The 16,209-nt window shown below is 29.7% G+C and overlaps 2 protein-coding genes across 3 annotated transcripts; one reads left to right on the forward strand and one right to left on the reverse strand.

Annotated features, from left to right (window-relative positions):
* Positions 1-2,750: 2,750 nt before the first annotated feature.
* Positions 2,751-6,188, forward strand: LOC107482630 (beta-glucosidase 46). The gene is made up of 12 exons (XM_016103153.3): positions 2,751-2,906; positions 2,984-3,053; positions 3,266-3,324; positions 3,423-3,498; positions 3,612-3,686; positions 4,165-4,252; positions 4,384-4,636; positions 4,752-4,867; positions 5,144-5,381; positions 5,465-5,567; positions 5,643-5,751; positions 5,883-6,188. The coding sequence occupies exons 1-12, from the start codon at positions 2,781-2,783 to the stop codon at positions 6,103-6,105; spliced, it is 1,536 nt and encodes a 511-aa protein (XP_015958639.1). The 5' UTR covers positions 2,751-2,780; the 3' UTR covers positions 6,106-6,188.
* A 135-nt stretch (positions 6,189-6,323) lies between these two features.
* LOC107482631 (RNA pseudouridine synthase 6, chloroplastic) lies at positions 6,324-10,422 on the reverse strand. 2 transcript variants are annotated; one of them, XM_016103157.3, is made up of 10 exons: positions 10,137-10,422; positions 9,896-10,024; positions 9,518-9,772; positions 9,365-9,446; positions 8,928-9,043; positions 8,788-8,842; positions 8,435-8,546; positions 7,607-7,776; positions 6,925-7,249; positions 6,324-6,810 (listed from the first exon to the last, which is right to left on the reverse strand). In XM_016103157.3, exons 1-9 carry the CDS (start codon positions 10,358-10,360, stop codon positions 6,965-6,967), a joined length of 1,428 nt encoding a protein of 475 aa, XP_015958643.1. In that variant the 5' UTR covers positions 10,361-10,422; the 3' UTR covers positions 6,324-6,810; positions 6,925-6,964. The 2 variants fall into 2 exon arrangements, with proteins under 2 accessions (XP_015958643.1, XP_015958641.1); XM_016103155.3 differs by having other exon boundaries at positions 6,324-7,249.
* Positions 10,423-16,209: the final 5,787 nt, after the last annotated feature.

Genomic DNA, 16,209 nt, shown 5'->3' on the forward strand with positions numbered 1-16,209 from the left:
TCCAACGCTATTAGGCTAAGCTATTTACTAGCTAAGTAACTATATATGTCAAGTTGATAAGCATATATACTTTGACGTGAAAAATTCCTCTATAATTCTCACCAATTCATAATGATGAAATGGCTTTTTGCTATTCTAAGAATATAGAAAATATTTATAAATTAACATTTAATTAAAACTTTTGCACTAAAATTTTTTTTTTATAACACTAACTTTTTATTTTGAGATGCATTGTAAGCAATGGTTTAATTACCCTCTTAATTTCTATAATTTTATTAATTTTTTAATTAAATCTTTATATCATTTTAAATTTTATAATTAGTTTATTTTTATATCAAAACATTAAAATTAATATAATATTTCTTTCAAAATACATAGGTTAAATTTTTGATAGTTAATTTTTGTGTGTGTATATATATGATCACATGCAATGTCTTTAACTTTCACTTTGTCAAATGTGAATGACAATATGGATCACTAGAGAAAAAAAAAGGATATCTTATAATTTTTATTGACAATTGTTCTAGATTTACTTATATGTATTTATTTAGAAAGATGAAGTTTTTAAAATGTTTAAAAAAATATGTAAAATAAAAGTAGAAAATATGCATGACAAGAAAATAAAAGTTTTTTGTAGTGATCGAGATGGAGAATATTTTTCTAATGAATTTGATCACTTTTGTGAATTACATGGTATTGTGCATGAATCTTTCGCTCTACATACTCCGCAACAAAATAGTTTGGCGGAAATAAAAAAGCCGTACCTTAATGGATATGGTTAATTCAATGTTATTAAATACAAAATTGTCTTACAATTTGTAGGGTGAAACATTATTGGCATCATGTCATATCCATAATAGGATACCATCAAGACATAGAAAGGTTTCTCTTTATGAAATTTGGAAAGGAAGGAAACCTAATTTGAATTATCTTAAAGTGTGGGGGTGTTTAGCCTTTTATCGAGTTTCTGATCAAAAGAGAATCAAATTGGGATCAAAAGGCATAAAAGGTACTTTTATAAGATATGCTTAAAATTCTAAAGCATATAGAATATTAGATTTAATGTCTAATATAGTTGTTGAATCAATAGAGGTATAATTTATTGAAAATAAATTTATTAATGATTCAACTTCTAATCCAAAATATTTCTAAAATGATACTAATATTTCACAAGAAATAAATAATCAAAATAAAAAAACGTCTAAGTAACAAAAAGTTGATTGAATGAAGGAAGAGCTTAAGAGTAAGAAAAGAAAAGGACTTAGTTCCAGATTTTATTTCTTCTCAAGCTATCACCTTTATGGTAGAAGGAACTAGGAATTTTGTGACAAACAAGATTTCTATTGTAATGAATATAGAGGGTGATCCTCAAACGTTCAAAGAAGCTATGGTTTCAAGGAATTCTGCTTTTTGGAAAGAACAATAAATGATAAAATAGACTCAATATTATCAAATAATACTTGGATCTTGGTTGAGTATTTTTTTATTATTGCTAATTAAGACATTCTTAGATTTCATTGTATCCTGAGATAGTATTGTTATCAATCCTATAGTAATTAAGTGTGAGACAAATATCTATTTAAAAAAAAAATAATCTAATTGTACTTTAAAACCAAAACACAATTAAAATTTTATCATTTTACCATCTTCGTATACCTAAAGATATATCATAGCACTGAATTATAGTTTTAAATAAAGATAATTTTTCATGTATGATTATGCTAAAGAAAAGGTAAAAGAAATATTTACATAAAAATATAAATGGATTTTTATTCTTATATTGACAACAAAGCACCGTTGTTACATGTACAAGTCATATTTAGCTAAATTTCAATTAAGAGCTAAATTTCAATTAAGTTACTCGATTCAATGTTATTACACGCGTCAATATAAAGAGTAAAATTTGTATTTGTATTATTAGTCGAGTTAATAGTCAAAATCGTTCTTGAAAAATACTTCGATCTTCATTTTCGTCTTCAACAAATAAAATTAATCGAATTTGTCCTAAAAAATAACCAATATAGCCACCTTTGTTCCTTCCGCCATCTCCTTCAATGATATGGCAAACGTTTACTAACGTATTTTGTTAACTGTCAACGTAGCAGACGTCAAGTAGGACTCTCTTGTTATTGACAAGATAAGTCTTTTAGAATTATTTAAATTAGTCCATAAGTGGATGATTCATGATTCATGAGTATAGACTCCTTTTTTGTTTTATTTTTATCCAAAATTAGGAGTGAGACTCGAATCCACTACCTCTAAATAAGTCTAAAGAGACTATATCATTTGAATTATGTCTTATTAGCAAGTATAAGCTCCTTTTATCTTCGAAGATTCTTCGTTACGCATTCTCACTCTTTCTACCTCCACAAAAGTATGAGTGATGGAGAGATGCTTAATTAGAGGGCAAAGTCTATATTTTAACTTGAAAAGTTCTTCGAAGTTATCAAATTAAACATTTTAATTCTTGGAAAAGTATTTATGAAAAAGAATTTATATTGGACATTGTTTGAACGTTGAACCCATACATAGTATTTGAACGGTTTATAGCATCATGACTTTTGAATTAATATCTGTAATGATCTTACTAAAATAATTGTTTATTTGTTTGTTTATTGTTGAATAAAAGTGATGAAACTGTTGTAGTGTCCGGCCTTATGATATTGACTCTGTCTCTCATTTATCTTCTAAATAATTAATATAAACCATATTATAACTAATATAAATATGTTAGTAGACAATACCAGGCGTAACCAAGCACTTACATACATATTGTCGCAATGGCAATGGCTCTTCTACCTCTGATTGTTATGGTGATCATGCATTGTCTTCTCTCATCAAAGGGGTTGGATCAATCTCCTTTGCCCTCTAATTTCCTCTTTGGGACTTCTTCTTCTGCTTACCAGGTATGTATGTGATGATAATAATTGATTACACTTTATAATATGATTAAATGTTTTACTTATTTCTTGATCATATACAGTATGAAGGTGCTTACTTGAGTGATGGAAAAGGACCAAACATCTTTGATGTCTTCCTTCACCAATCACCAGGTCCTAACTCCTAACTATGTTTTGTGTCATCTCATCTCTTTTAATTTCTTAATGTTACTCAGTAACATGGTCTCTCTCTATATTTGACCATTATTTTACACACACATATATTTATTATATTAAATGTCTAAATGCCCTGTTTTCTAATAAACATCCTGGTTCTGCTTCTCTGATTACTCCTTTTATTTTTGTGTTTTTAAAAATATTTCTAGGTACGACTGTTGATAGAAGTAATGGAGATATTGCCGTTGACCAATACCATCGCTACCTGGTAATATACATTCAAAGTTTTGAAATACTAGCTCATATAATCAAGAAGCAATAGCAGTTTTTGTTAGCATAACATTAATGCAACGTGGCTTTGGACAGGGGGATATTGATCTAATGGAAGCCATGAAAGTCAATAGCTATAGATTCTCAATTTCATGGGCAAGAGTTCTTCCGAGTACATTTCTTTGCCACTCTAAATTACTAGACATTATCAATTGCTTAAAGTCAATAAATAAGTCCTAATGTTGACTTTGAAGGTAATTTGATTGGATTTATCATTTGTGGCAGAAGGAAGATTTGGAGAAATAAATTGGGCTGGCGTGAACTACTATAACAAGTTAATAGATGCTTTGCTAGTCAAAGGTTTACCATTTTTTTTTCTCATTTTGATTCAACATAAATCTCATAAGTCATAACTCATATTTGTTTTGAGATACATTTCTGTTTCTGTCTCCAAAATTTCAGTATTTCAATACTTTCAAAAAGTAAGGATAAAGAGGACTAAAATTTTTAGAGATGAAGACTGAAATTTTAATAATATTTTATACCTAAAATACTCTCATTTAAATTAATTAATTCCAATTTTACCTTTTGTGCAAATTAAATTAGAGTTTTATTCTTGTTTCAATTTCTGTCTCTCATTTTACACCAAATAGAATACTGAGATTTATTTCAATCTCTGTCTCTTAGTCTTTGTCTCTCTGTCTCAATATTTCCGTCTCTGTCTCTGTCTCTCCACCAAACGCTAAATATTGTGCTAAGCTTGGACACGTAAGAAAATGGATAAAATTTGACCCAAGCACTTTGACAGTAATGCGTTTGAAATTTGACAAATGGACAGGAATTCAACCTTTTGTAACATTGTTCCACTTTGACACCCCCCAAGAACTAGAGGACAGATATGGTGCTTGGCTAAGTCCCCAATCACGGTAATCATCTAAGTAATTTGCTTCTTGACTGTCAAACAATATGAATGACAACTAAAATTTAAAGTTAGCTGAAATTCATAGAATAAATTACACTAATTTTACTTACTTGGGTTTCAATATATGTTGGGCAGGGAAGACTTTCAGTATTTCGCAGAGCTATGTTTTAAATCATTTGGTGATAGGGTAAAGTACTGGGCAACCTTCAATGAGCCAGATTTCCTTGCAACATACGGTTACCGTCTAGGAGTAGGTCCGCCGGGTCGTTGCTCCAAACCATTTGGAAATTGCAGTCAAGGAGATTCAGAGAAGGAACCTTTTCTGGTAGTACACAATATTATCCTGTCTCATGCAGATGCTGTTGAGATTTATAGAACCAAATACCAGGTATTATTTTGGTGAAAAAACACCTAATGCACTAACAACAGAACTGATATCAACATTAAATTTTTCTACCAATTCTAAAACTTACTATATCATGATTTATGAATGAAATATTCAGGCAGAGCAAGGTGGTAAAATTGGCATTGCTGTGCATCTTGACTGGTATGAACCCATCAGCAATTCCACAGAAGACAAATTGGCCACAGAAAGAGCAAGATCATTCAACTCGAAATGGTAACCATCTATGATATGTGAAGAATCAATGTGGTACTTGTTCATTTACACAAAAAACAGCACAACCCTTGACACAAATAAAAGAGATGCTCTATGGTTTTATTATTTTAAGACAAGAAGAGTCCTTCAAATACTAAAAAAAGTTGATTTTATGATAGTTTTATTTGTAATATGGGGTTTCAAAAGGGAATGGGTCTTCAGTCTTCTATGATTTCGTTCAAAACTAAAGCATACAATTTTATTAACTATGAATCCAAACTCAACCATCATATACAGGATCTTGGACCCAATAATCTTTGGAAAATATCCTAAGGAGATGCAAGAGATTCTAGGAAATATATTACCCAGATTTTCCAGCAACGACCAAGAGAAGCTGAAGAAAGGAGTGGATTTCATTGGCATCAATCATTATATAAGTTTCTATGTTAAGGACTGCATGTTCTCCATATGTGAACAAGGACTTGGAATCACCAGAACCGAGGGATCGTACCAAACAAGTCCAAATGGGAAACTAGTATGTATCTTCAGATCTTATGATCATGAAAAATTGCCATTCTCACCAACATGATTTTGAAACTTCTACAAAATAATATGCAGGCTTCGCTTGATATGCAATATATTAATCCTAAAGGCATGGAGAAAATTGTCACCTACATAAAAGACAGATACAATAACATTCCAATGTTCTTAACTGAAAACGGTAAGCATAACTCAGTCACATTTTAATGGAATCTACATTTGTCTGAAAAAAAAAAAAAATTGAATACTTTTGTAGGATATGGCCAAATGAGTCATTCAAATTTCACCAAGGACCAATACCTTAAAGATTTCAACAGAATTGATTACATGGAAGGTCACTTAGATTCCCTACTGGAAGCAATAAGGTACAGCTATACGAAAGTGCATTTTGAAATCCAGTAACTTAGTTGATCACTGTCATCCGTTATGCTTCAGTGAAATACCAGAGGAAAAAGTAATTTAAACCCTTTTTTTTCTCCAATTACCATGTAACCAGGAAAGGAGCTAATGTTAAGGGATATTTTGCCTGGTCCTTGCTGGACAACTTTGAGTGGATACAAGGGTATACAGTAAGATATGGACTCTACCATGTTGATCGAGCTACGCTGGAGAGAACTCCAAAATTATCAGCAAATTGGTACAAGGACTTCATTGCAAAGCATAGAACGGAAACATTCTTCAGAAATTATGGGGGCAGAAAACTGGTAGAAATCAATTGAGAAAAGAGGCTTAGCTAGAATTCCAGTAACTAGGACTGTTACAAAGATTTGTTCAGCTCCCCAATGTCAAGCTTTGGCTTGTTGATTTACTGGAGAGGAAATCTTAAGGTTTCAGCACTATGATAGTACGGTCCTACCCGAAATCCTATACCTACAGTCACTACTACTATGTTGTAACTATAGCAAAATTATTTGGATAAAGTTATAAACAAATGTGGTCATGAAAAAAGCTCTTTAATTTAACATGTGAAAAATGGATTGATAAACTGTTTATATTAGTATTATTGATCACACAGGATCAGATGCTAGGGTGTAGTAAACGGCCCTTGACAACTGAGTGGCCATAGGAATTTATATTATGAGATTTGAAGTAGAATATGTTGAGTAAAATACACGCAACTGATTCTGGAGCACGAATAGAAGGTAATTTCTGAAACACAATAGAGAGCCGAACAGCCACTACCCCGTATCCGCTGGCTCACCTGTTCAAAAGTTGAATCCAAACAGAGTGGTTGTTCCAGGATGACAATTGAACCATCTTATGAAAGTTACCCTTTCTTCCTTATTTTTGGGGTTATCGATGGAGAACAGAAACTGCCTTGGTGCCTTCCTTTCTTTATGAAACCTTGCATTCTTACTTCAGAGAAAGAGCCACCAGCATCCACTGGTCCATGACCACCTGGTTTTCTTATGCCTTTTGAATGTCTGCATCAGCATACAAAACCATGTCTTTTCAGGAATATGAATCAGTAACAAAGGAGGATGCTTTCAACTTGGGCAATTGCAAACTCAAGCTTGTGGCGAAAGTCGAAACATAACCTTGCAGTTGATCCCCCATCCCTCAACTCAAGCACACATTTTAAGCAGTTGCACACCTCCACCATGGGGAACCAGCTTTGTAAGAGTGTTCACCATCGTCCCATGAAATTTGATACGCTTGAAGGCCAATTGCAACACTTGGCTCTTTTCCATACTGTGCAATCCAATTTATAACAGCCGTTTCTCTTTCACACTCACTACTGAAATCTTTATTGTATTTACCAAATGGATTAAGACCAGGATTAGTCATCTCTGCAATTGCAGCTGCCATATACATAGAATCACCAATCAGTGGTGCCTTACAAGCAGCAAATTGAGCCCGAATCTGCATAAAATATTAAGTTAGTACAAAAAGTAGCTTTATGTTTGATACTTGATACAAGATTATGGAACACGAAGTCATCTAGGGAAAAAAACAGGAGGGAGGGGGACACAGTATCAAAATTAGCCTGCATGTTAGAAACGTATTCTCCAACTATCAGACCCAACAATATTTTCTACTATTATTTTTGTGAGTGGTAAAAACTAAATTATTGTTTCCCTAACAAAGGCAGCTGGTCAGCATACAGCTTGTGAAGGGCAAAAGATAGTGAAACAATGAAAATAATAGCTCAAGACTTAAAAAATCAACAAAAGAACATACTTCAGTAAAAATATAAATGATGAAAGGCCAGCTACAGACCTGATGAGTTTTACCAGTAAGAAGGTTAATGGTACACTCATATGCATAATCTTGAGAAGGCCACCCACAGTCTTCAACACAATATTTGTCTTGAATATTAGTAGTTGGCCAAGGGACCTTCCTGCAATCTATGACCTCAAGTTGACAACGATGCCATCCCTTGATAAAATCTGCACTTAATAAACTAACGGGTGATTGGGTGAATATAGAATTCAATGCCCTTATTTCAAAACATTTTACCACATCACATAGCAAGCAGAAGGTTCAAATTTATACATGACTAATTGATTAACAGGAACATCACTTCTTTATTTGTGTTACACCCTACAAAAACTAATTATATAGTTGGTAGTAGAATTCTTATTAGTAGGTAGTTTTATTTATTTTATTTTCATATGTAGATTTATAGAAATTGTTAGAGGAAAGATGAAAGAAGGGTAGTTTTGGTATCAAAGAACTGGACACCAAACCCTCCAATCCCCTTTATCAAGAAGATATTGCAGATTTTGCAATACGCTAAGCTAATACATAGAGTCACAGACCATTTAAACTGTACTTGGACATGGAACATGACAATTAATCAATTATACATGTTAATGCCCAGGAATATATCACTCTGTCTTCAATTGTTAACTATTTCCTGTTCTTTTCACAAGGTAAAATATTGAATATCAGCCGAACACAAATCTTAATCTCTTAAGTTATGCTTATGAGAGACTGATGCCATGAGGCATGGCCCTAGTTTGTATAATTAATTACCTTAAGAGAAAAAACACGAGGAATTAAAAAAAAAAAACTTCACTTATTTTAATTTGTACAATTAATTACCTTCAGAAATAAGTCGAGGAGCCATGCGAATAGGGCGCATATAGTGGGTAATGATACCAGTAGGCAAAGGAGAAGCTGTAAGAGCAAGATAAAGCTTCCTCACCTTTTTGTCCTGAAAAAAAAAAACCACAAAGTAACATCCTAAAAAAAGAAGTTAGATACAGTTAATTTACTCATTGACCTGTGGCAAAAGGCTTTCTTCCGAAACAGAAGAGCCGTATGCCCACATCTCATGGTCATGGACTCATGGGGCAGACGTTACCCAACAGTTCATGCATAATAGGAGTGCCTCCCTTTGCAAATGGTTTAACGCTATTCCTAGAATAAGATACTAAGTGGGATCAAACACTTACCCTGATTTTCCCGTGAAAGATAGAACAAAACTCTTTGGTCTTAGCTAATACCACACTGCACATGAATAACAGTTCATAAAAATCTATGCCAATAAGAATGACAAACTGACAAGGGGCAGTATTTATTTTCAACACTCTACCATCCTTCGGTACAATTGTCAATCTGATGGGTAGTCATCAAAGGGGTTGTCAATCCCAAGGCACGCGTTGCAAAGGTTGCACAACTCTCTTCAATGTTGTCAGTAGTTCCACCAACCTACCGAAAATTAAATAAATAAATAAAAATAAAACAGAGATTGAGAGAAACCTTGATCAAATAACTAACTAATCATGTAAAGATACCAAGAAATTTCAAAACACATCACACAGAATCTTAATAGCATTTGGGCATCCATATTATAATCTAGTGCAACCCATTCAATCTAAGCCAGCAAGGAACCCATTAGCATAATGTGAAAACCAACTTTCACTCACTTGAACTAGAGAATGAACACAGGTTATAAAATTACAGGATACTGAACCTAGCATTCGGTAAAAATCAAAATCAATTTTCTAGGGATGATATGAGATTACATACTGATATACCAGCAGGTTTGTCCAAAACTACATACGATTCCTCCACGGCAATGATCCTCGATCTCCAATCAATCTCATAACACCTAAAAAACAAAATTATCAAAATATCAAACACTAGATTGCCTCTGCAACGAAATGATAATTCTTGGTATACCTAGGGAAGCGCTTGGGATGCACATGCACTCGCAAATACGTTCCTTCTTCGACAAACTGATCCCCGTTAGTGACACGAAAAGTCTTCTGCGCCTCACGCAGTGTTTTCCCTTTGACCGAATCTCGCTTCCGCAAGACCAAAGGGTCAGTGACTCTCCTGAATATCCTAATCTCCTCCTCCGTGGCAGTAGGAGGAGGCTGGGGACAAACAAGAGCGTAGTACACAGCTCCAAATCTAATCAGGTCTGCAACAAACCTTCGCAGTAACGAAACACAATTCAATGAGATGAAATGAAACCTGAAAGCTTGCATTAAACTCAAACAGATTAACAGTATAACAAAAAAAATAACTAACTTCTAACTGCCAAATGAAACTCACAAAGGAGGAAGATCCAGTGCTTCGCAGATGTACTCCAAAACTAGTCCTCCTTTTGATACCACTAAGTGTTCGATTCTCGGTGTTGTTTTCTGCGACGGACACGGAAGCAATCGATCGTACTTCGGGAAGCTTAAACCAAAAGTCCAAAACCAAAACAAAGTCTCAGCAACGGAGCAAAGAAAAACAGGTAGCTGAAACTTATTGGAGAATCGACGTAGATTCTTGAGAACGATAACTATGCCTGTTGGAAGAAGAAGAAGAAGCTACGGTTGTGTTTCCGGCGACGATTCTCGAGGTTTCGGTTTCGGCGGCAAGTGCCGTGTTACTGTTATATGAGCTCCGGCAATGCCAGATAGCTGCGTGTTTGTTGCGGTGCTTGTTAAGAACTTCGCGCGTGATTCCAAGCGCACGCGCCGCCGGAGCTGCGAAGCTACGGTAGCCGCCGGCGAGCAACATTGACGCCATTCTGTTTCTTATCTTCTTCGTCCTCTACTCCTCTCCGTTTCTGAACTTCTTCTGGACAATTCGAATTGGGGCGGGTTTTTCAATATTGAAAACCATTGGCCCATTTATTAAGTGGGCTGAAAGGTCTCAATTGGGCCCATAAAAATTAATGGGCCTAGATAATGTATAGGCCGAACAAATTATATTTGTGTGTCTATTAACACTAGACCTAGTTGAGATGACACATTATTAACTCTTTTGATACGTTATATTTGGATTCGAATTTTAAATGTAGTATACTATTATGTGTGAATTTGTGATATAATGTTTAGAATTAGAAACTGTTCATTGACTTAAACTTTAAAGTATTAGTGGCACAGTTTTTGTTTATTTTACATTGTGTTCAATTATTGATATTAATAAATGTGGTTTGAAAAAGAAAGAGTACGGTTCGCAAAATTAATTGAGCAATGACCAAAAACGAGAAAAAGTATTCAAGTAAGATGAAGATGGCACTGACCTCAAATTTTGGAAATCAATAAGCGATGGTTTTTCAAAGTTGTGGAAGTATAAGAACCTCTCCTTTTGATCTCTTTTCCGAACTATAAAAAGTGTGATTGTACTCCTTTGAGTCAGTTTTTACTATTAAGATTGCAGACCACCAAATAAGAAATTGGATATGACAAGTACCATTGAACCAGTATTTATAATCCAGTTACAGTAAAAGACAGAGATTGATCAATCCAAATTCCATAGATTAATTGGACCTAGTCCAATTATATGCGTTTAGCTATAAGTTGGGTGACCCATTTTTCACAATTATATTCACCTTTTCCATTTATTTAGTAGGTTCTTTGGTGTTAAACATTCAAAAATAGTGAGAGTGACATTCTTTTAGCATTTTAGGCCATATTATTTTGTTGTTGATAAAAAAAATGGTTTTAATATTTTTAAATTAAAAATAGACAAAGCCAACTAGTTATAACTCAAATAATATAGTCTCCTCATACTCATCTAAGAGATTACAGATTCGAGTCTCTTTATCTTTGATAAAAAAAATAAAAAATAAAAATGGACAAATAAAATGAAAGAAAAATGAAAAAGCAGTTTTGAGTAAAATATTTATATTTATATATCTCTCTAAATTTTTGGATGGAGTAGTTATTAAAAAACAGCAAATGTTAGAGAAATAATAACATATATAGTAATCTAAAATTATCTTATTTGATTTAGTATTTTATTCATATATATTCGTAATTATAGATTTATTATATCAAATCAAGTCAATTTACTCGTCTACTTAATTAAGTGTTGAGAATTCGAATTTTGTCTTATATAGATAGCAATTTATCAACTAATTGTAGATTCTTAAATGGAATTTATATCCACATTCTTTCTCTTGTTAGATTGAGAGATGCGATAAAAAATAAAAAAAATAGATTTATTATATTTATATTTAATATTACTCAATTATTTCAGCCATAATTAAAAAATACAAAATAAGATAAATTTGAGTGATTTTAGATTAATTTTTATTGTCTATCAAATATTCTTTTATTGGAAATTAATGATGAGACAAAACAAATATATAAATAAATAACTTCAATATATGATCCCTTAAGATAATTGAATGTAGTGTCGAGGTGAGTCAGCTTGAAAAGTCTTTTAGCTTAAACTTCCGTGAAGTTGCTATTTATAAAATGATGTAATGAAATTATATTAATTTTTTGTGTCTGTGAAAATGGTGAATATTTTGTCGGAAAAAAAATGGAGCTTAGCACGCTTTAGAATATTTTAAATTTAAACTATTATTTAAAAATATCATAAATAGAGTTAAGGTTTATTCAATTAATAAAAAGTGTAGCACTTCATATTTAATAAAAAAAAATTAAAAATGTGAGCCACATATCTAAATGTCTAATAAATTAAATATGAAATAATTATTGTTTAAATTGCGGGAGATATATAGTCATTATTACTGCTTCTTTAATTTAATCCCAAAAGAAAATTACTTCTAGCTAGTATAATTTCAAAGGAATAATAACATTTGTTTACTTCAGAGAATAAAATAAAATAATAATAATAATACTTGTTAACCTTCAAAAGTTACAACCTATGCTAAATTAGTTATATTATTTTGAGATATATAGAATAATTATATATATATTGTTAAAAACGTTTGTTATAAAATATTAAAATGTGCATAGGGAAAAATATAAGAGTGGTAAAGTAATTATACATCAACACAACAACATAAAAACATTAAATTTAAAAAAATATCATAACAAAGAGTGATGCGACAAGAGAACAACAAATATAACCAAAATAAATATTCTCAGTGGGCCACAGTGACCAAACTTTTAATACGAGAATTGTAAGTTTTTTTTCTAAGTTGTTTTAAAATTTAAATTGATAGGTATAAAAAATTAATTATTAGTTTGTTAATTAGTTAATTTTTTATTATAAAATTATTCTTTTAATTCTATTAGAGTTCAAAATTTATAATTTAATAAAATATTTTGATTAATATTGAAAAGAAGTTACCTACCTAAATTGGATTCATTTAAATTATAACTCGATAAAAGTTTTTTTTTAAAAGTTATTTTACAAGTGAAAAAAATAATTCTAATTATTGGACTTGACTACTTAAAAAAATTAGTCCAATAAGATATAGTTCAAAATTTCTTAGACACCGTCGATATTAGTATTTGTCTAGTTGTTAAGTAGACTAATATAAAATTCGTGCTACCCGCAGATCAAATATTGATTATTATAAAAATTTGTTAGTATATATCTATTAATATTAATAGTTATTATTTTTTATTTAAAAAGCTTTCGTATATAAAAATTTATTATCTAATATATAAAATTGTTCTAACCTATATTTATAGAGGCTAAATAATCTTCTTATTTTTATAACTCACATTAACATCTATTAAAAAAAAAGTTGTATGCTAAGATCCATTTATTTCATGTTTTTTAAATAAATTAGACACTATTAATTTTTTTAGTGTAAGACCAACACTACATGCGGACTAAATGTTGAATTTGTTATTATATTTTGCCTAAATGTAAAAGTTATTATATTTATATATATTTAAATAAATGTGGTTACACTCATAGATTTAAAAAAAATAAAATTTTAATAAAAATAGTTTATATTATAATTACACAAACAACAAATATTAATTAAGTAATATTTAGTTATATTATTAAATCCTAGTGTATAATCTATCTTAGCGTAAGTCATATATATAATCTATTTTATTGTATTTATATATAGTTTAATTTGTTTATAAAAAGATTAGTATATATTTATTGAAATAATTAATTTATTTATTATACAAAAAGATTAAATGATTAATCTCTTTTGTTATGTCGATGTTTAATTCGATTAATAATGGTAATGTTTAAAAAATATTGTAACTAAATTAAAAAAATAGATTAATTAACTATTATATAAATGTGAAATTAACTATTTAAAATATTTTTTTAGTATGTTTCTCATCCTTCATTGAATTTGTTTCAAAAATCTATTTTATTTTTCGTCTTCTTAATCTATGTACAAAAGAACTTATATGATTAGGTTATATAATTAAATTTATTTAATCATATAAATAAATACTAAAACTTCTTTTATTAATTATTTTAATGATTCTATAATTATAAAAACGTATTATGGACGCAAATATTTTTTAAACAGTAAAAATGTCAAGATTTATTATTACTATATATAGTTAATAAAAATTTATATTTTAAAATATTATTAATATAAATATACAAATTCACTTTTAAATATGAAAAATCACCCAGTTAATTTTTTTTCATCTTTACTGTGGCAGAGTACTGATTTATTATTACTGTAATTAAAATAGTAAAATATAATCAATTAAAATTGTTTTTCCTTACTTCCTTTATTAATATAGTTAGGAATAATAGATAAAATAAAAAAATATGGTTAGATGCATCTTTATCACTTTATTTTTATTTTTGTATTAAATTACTGATATTTTTTACATCATTGCGCTATTTTTACCGAAGCATCTACATATTTTACGTTTTAATTATATTAAGCACAAACAATCATCCAATAACTTAATTTTTTTGGCTAAATTATTGATCGCATTACTATATAAATATCGAACTATAATCAACCAAATTTTTTATATGCAAGAACAAATATAAAATATATATTGCAATTCTCAAAATTTATAATTTATTAAAATATTTTGATTAATATTAAAAAGAAGTTACCTACCTAAATTGGATTCATTTAAATTATAACTCGATAAAAATTTTTTGAAAAGAAAAATTTTTTTGCAAGTGAAAAAAATAATTCTAATTATTGGACTTGACCACTCAAAAAAATTAGTCCAATAAAATATAGCTCAAAATTTTTTAGACACCATCAACATTAGTATTTATCTAGCTATTAAACACACATATATATATGTTTTTTTTTAGATGGTCCCAACGCTATTAGGCTAAGCTATTTACTAGCTAGGTAACTATATATGTCAAGTTGATATAAAATTATAAAGCATATATATACTTTGGCGTGGAAAATTCCTCTATAATTCTCACCAATTCATAACGAAGAAATGGCTTTTTGCTATTCTAAAAATATTTATAAATTAACATTTAATTAAAACTTTTGCATTAAAAATTTTGTTTCTATAAACACTAACTTTTTATTTTGAGATGCATTGTAAGTAATGGTTTAATTATTCTCTTAATTTCTATAATTTTATTAATTTTTTAATTAATTTTTTAATTAGATTTTTATATTATTTTTAATTTTATAATTAGTTTATTTTTATATCAAAAATTTTAAAATTAACATAATATTTCTTCCAAAATACATGTAGTCAAATATCTAATTAGATTTTTAATTATGAATACCTTTAATTTACAAAAAATATTCAATTAATTCTAACATTTTTTACACTAGAAAAAATTTAATTATAAAATTAAAAATAGTGTAAAGATTCAATTAAAAAAATATAGAAATCTAATTATAAATTTGATAAAATTATAAAAACAAATAAAATAATTTAATTTAAAGAAATTTATAAAAAGATGAGACGTTTGTAATATATATATATTATTAATATAAAACATACATAGAAATATAAAATATATATTAGAAATTGAGTTAAATTGTATATATATATTTATGCACAACAATACATAATAACTAATTTTGATAGTTAACTTGTGTGTGTATATACGGGGCTAATTTTTTTATATTGATTAAATATATGTGTAATATATTGTTATTGAAAAATTGGGTATTTTTTTTATATGGTGTTTTATTCAAATCGGACGATCCGATTTGCTTGATGAAAAAAATAAATTACAAATCGGAGGGTCCGATTTGCTTGAAGTAAAAGTTAAACTCCAAATTGGAGGGTCTGATTTGCATTTTTTATTTTTTTTATTTGTTAAAATAAAAATCGAACAGTCTGATTTTTATGTTAAAATTTTTTTTTATTTTCAAAATCACAAATCAGACCGTCCGATTTATAATTGTTTATTTAAAAAACAAAACAATGCAAACAAATCGATAACTCCGATTTGTGTCATTCCATAGCCAAATAAAACACCTCCCTTCTCACACCCTATTATCATACACATTTCTCTCTTTCGCACAAAAAATCAAAAGCGTATATATGGTCACATGCAATGTCTTTAAGTTTCACTTTGTCAAATGTGATAATTAAAGTCGTGTAAGATCATATTCATGGGTGTCTGAATCCATCTGCGAATCTAAGCCAAATTGGACTAAATCTTTGAGTGTTCAAAATCTGAATCTGTCTTATTGCACAAAATTTGACAGCGGATATATATGGTGTGGGGACTAAATCTTC

This window comes from Arachis duranensis, chromosome 4 (genome assembly GCF_000817695.3).
Source record: "Arachis duranensis cultivar V14167 chromosome 4, aradu.V14167.gnm2.J7QH, whole genome shotgun sequence".
Taxonomy (NCBI): Eukaryota; Viridiplantae; Streptophyta; class Magnoliopsida; order Fabales; family Fabaceae; genus Arachis; species Arachis duranensis.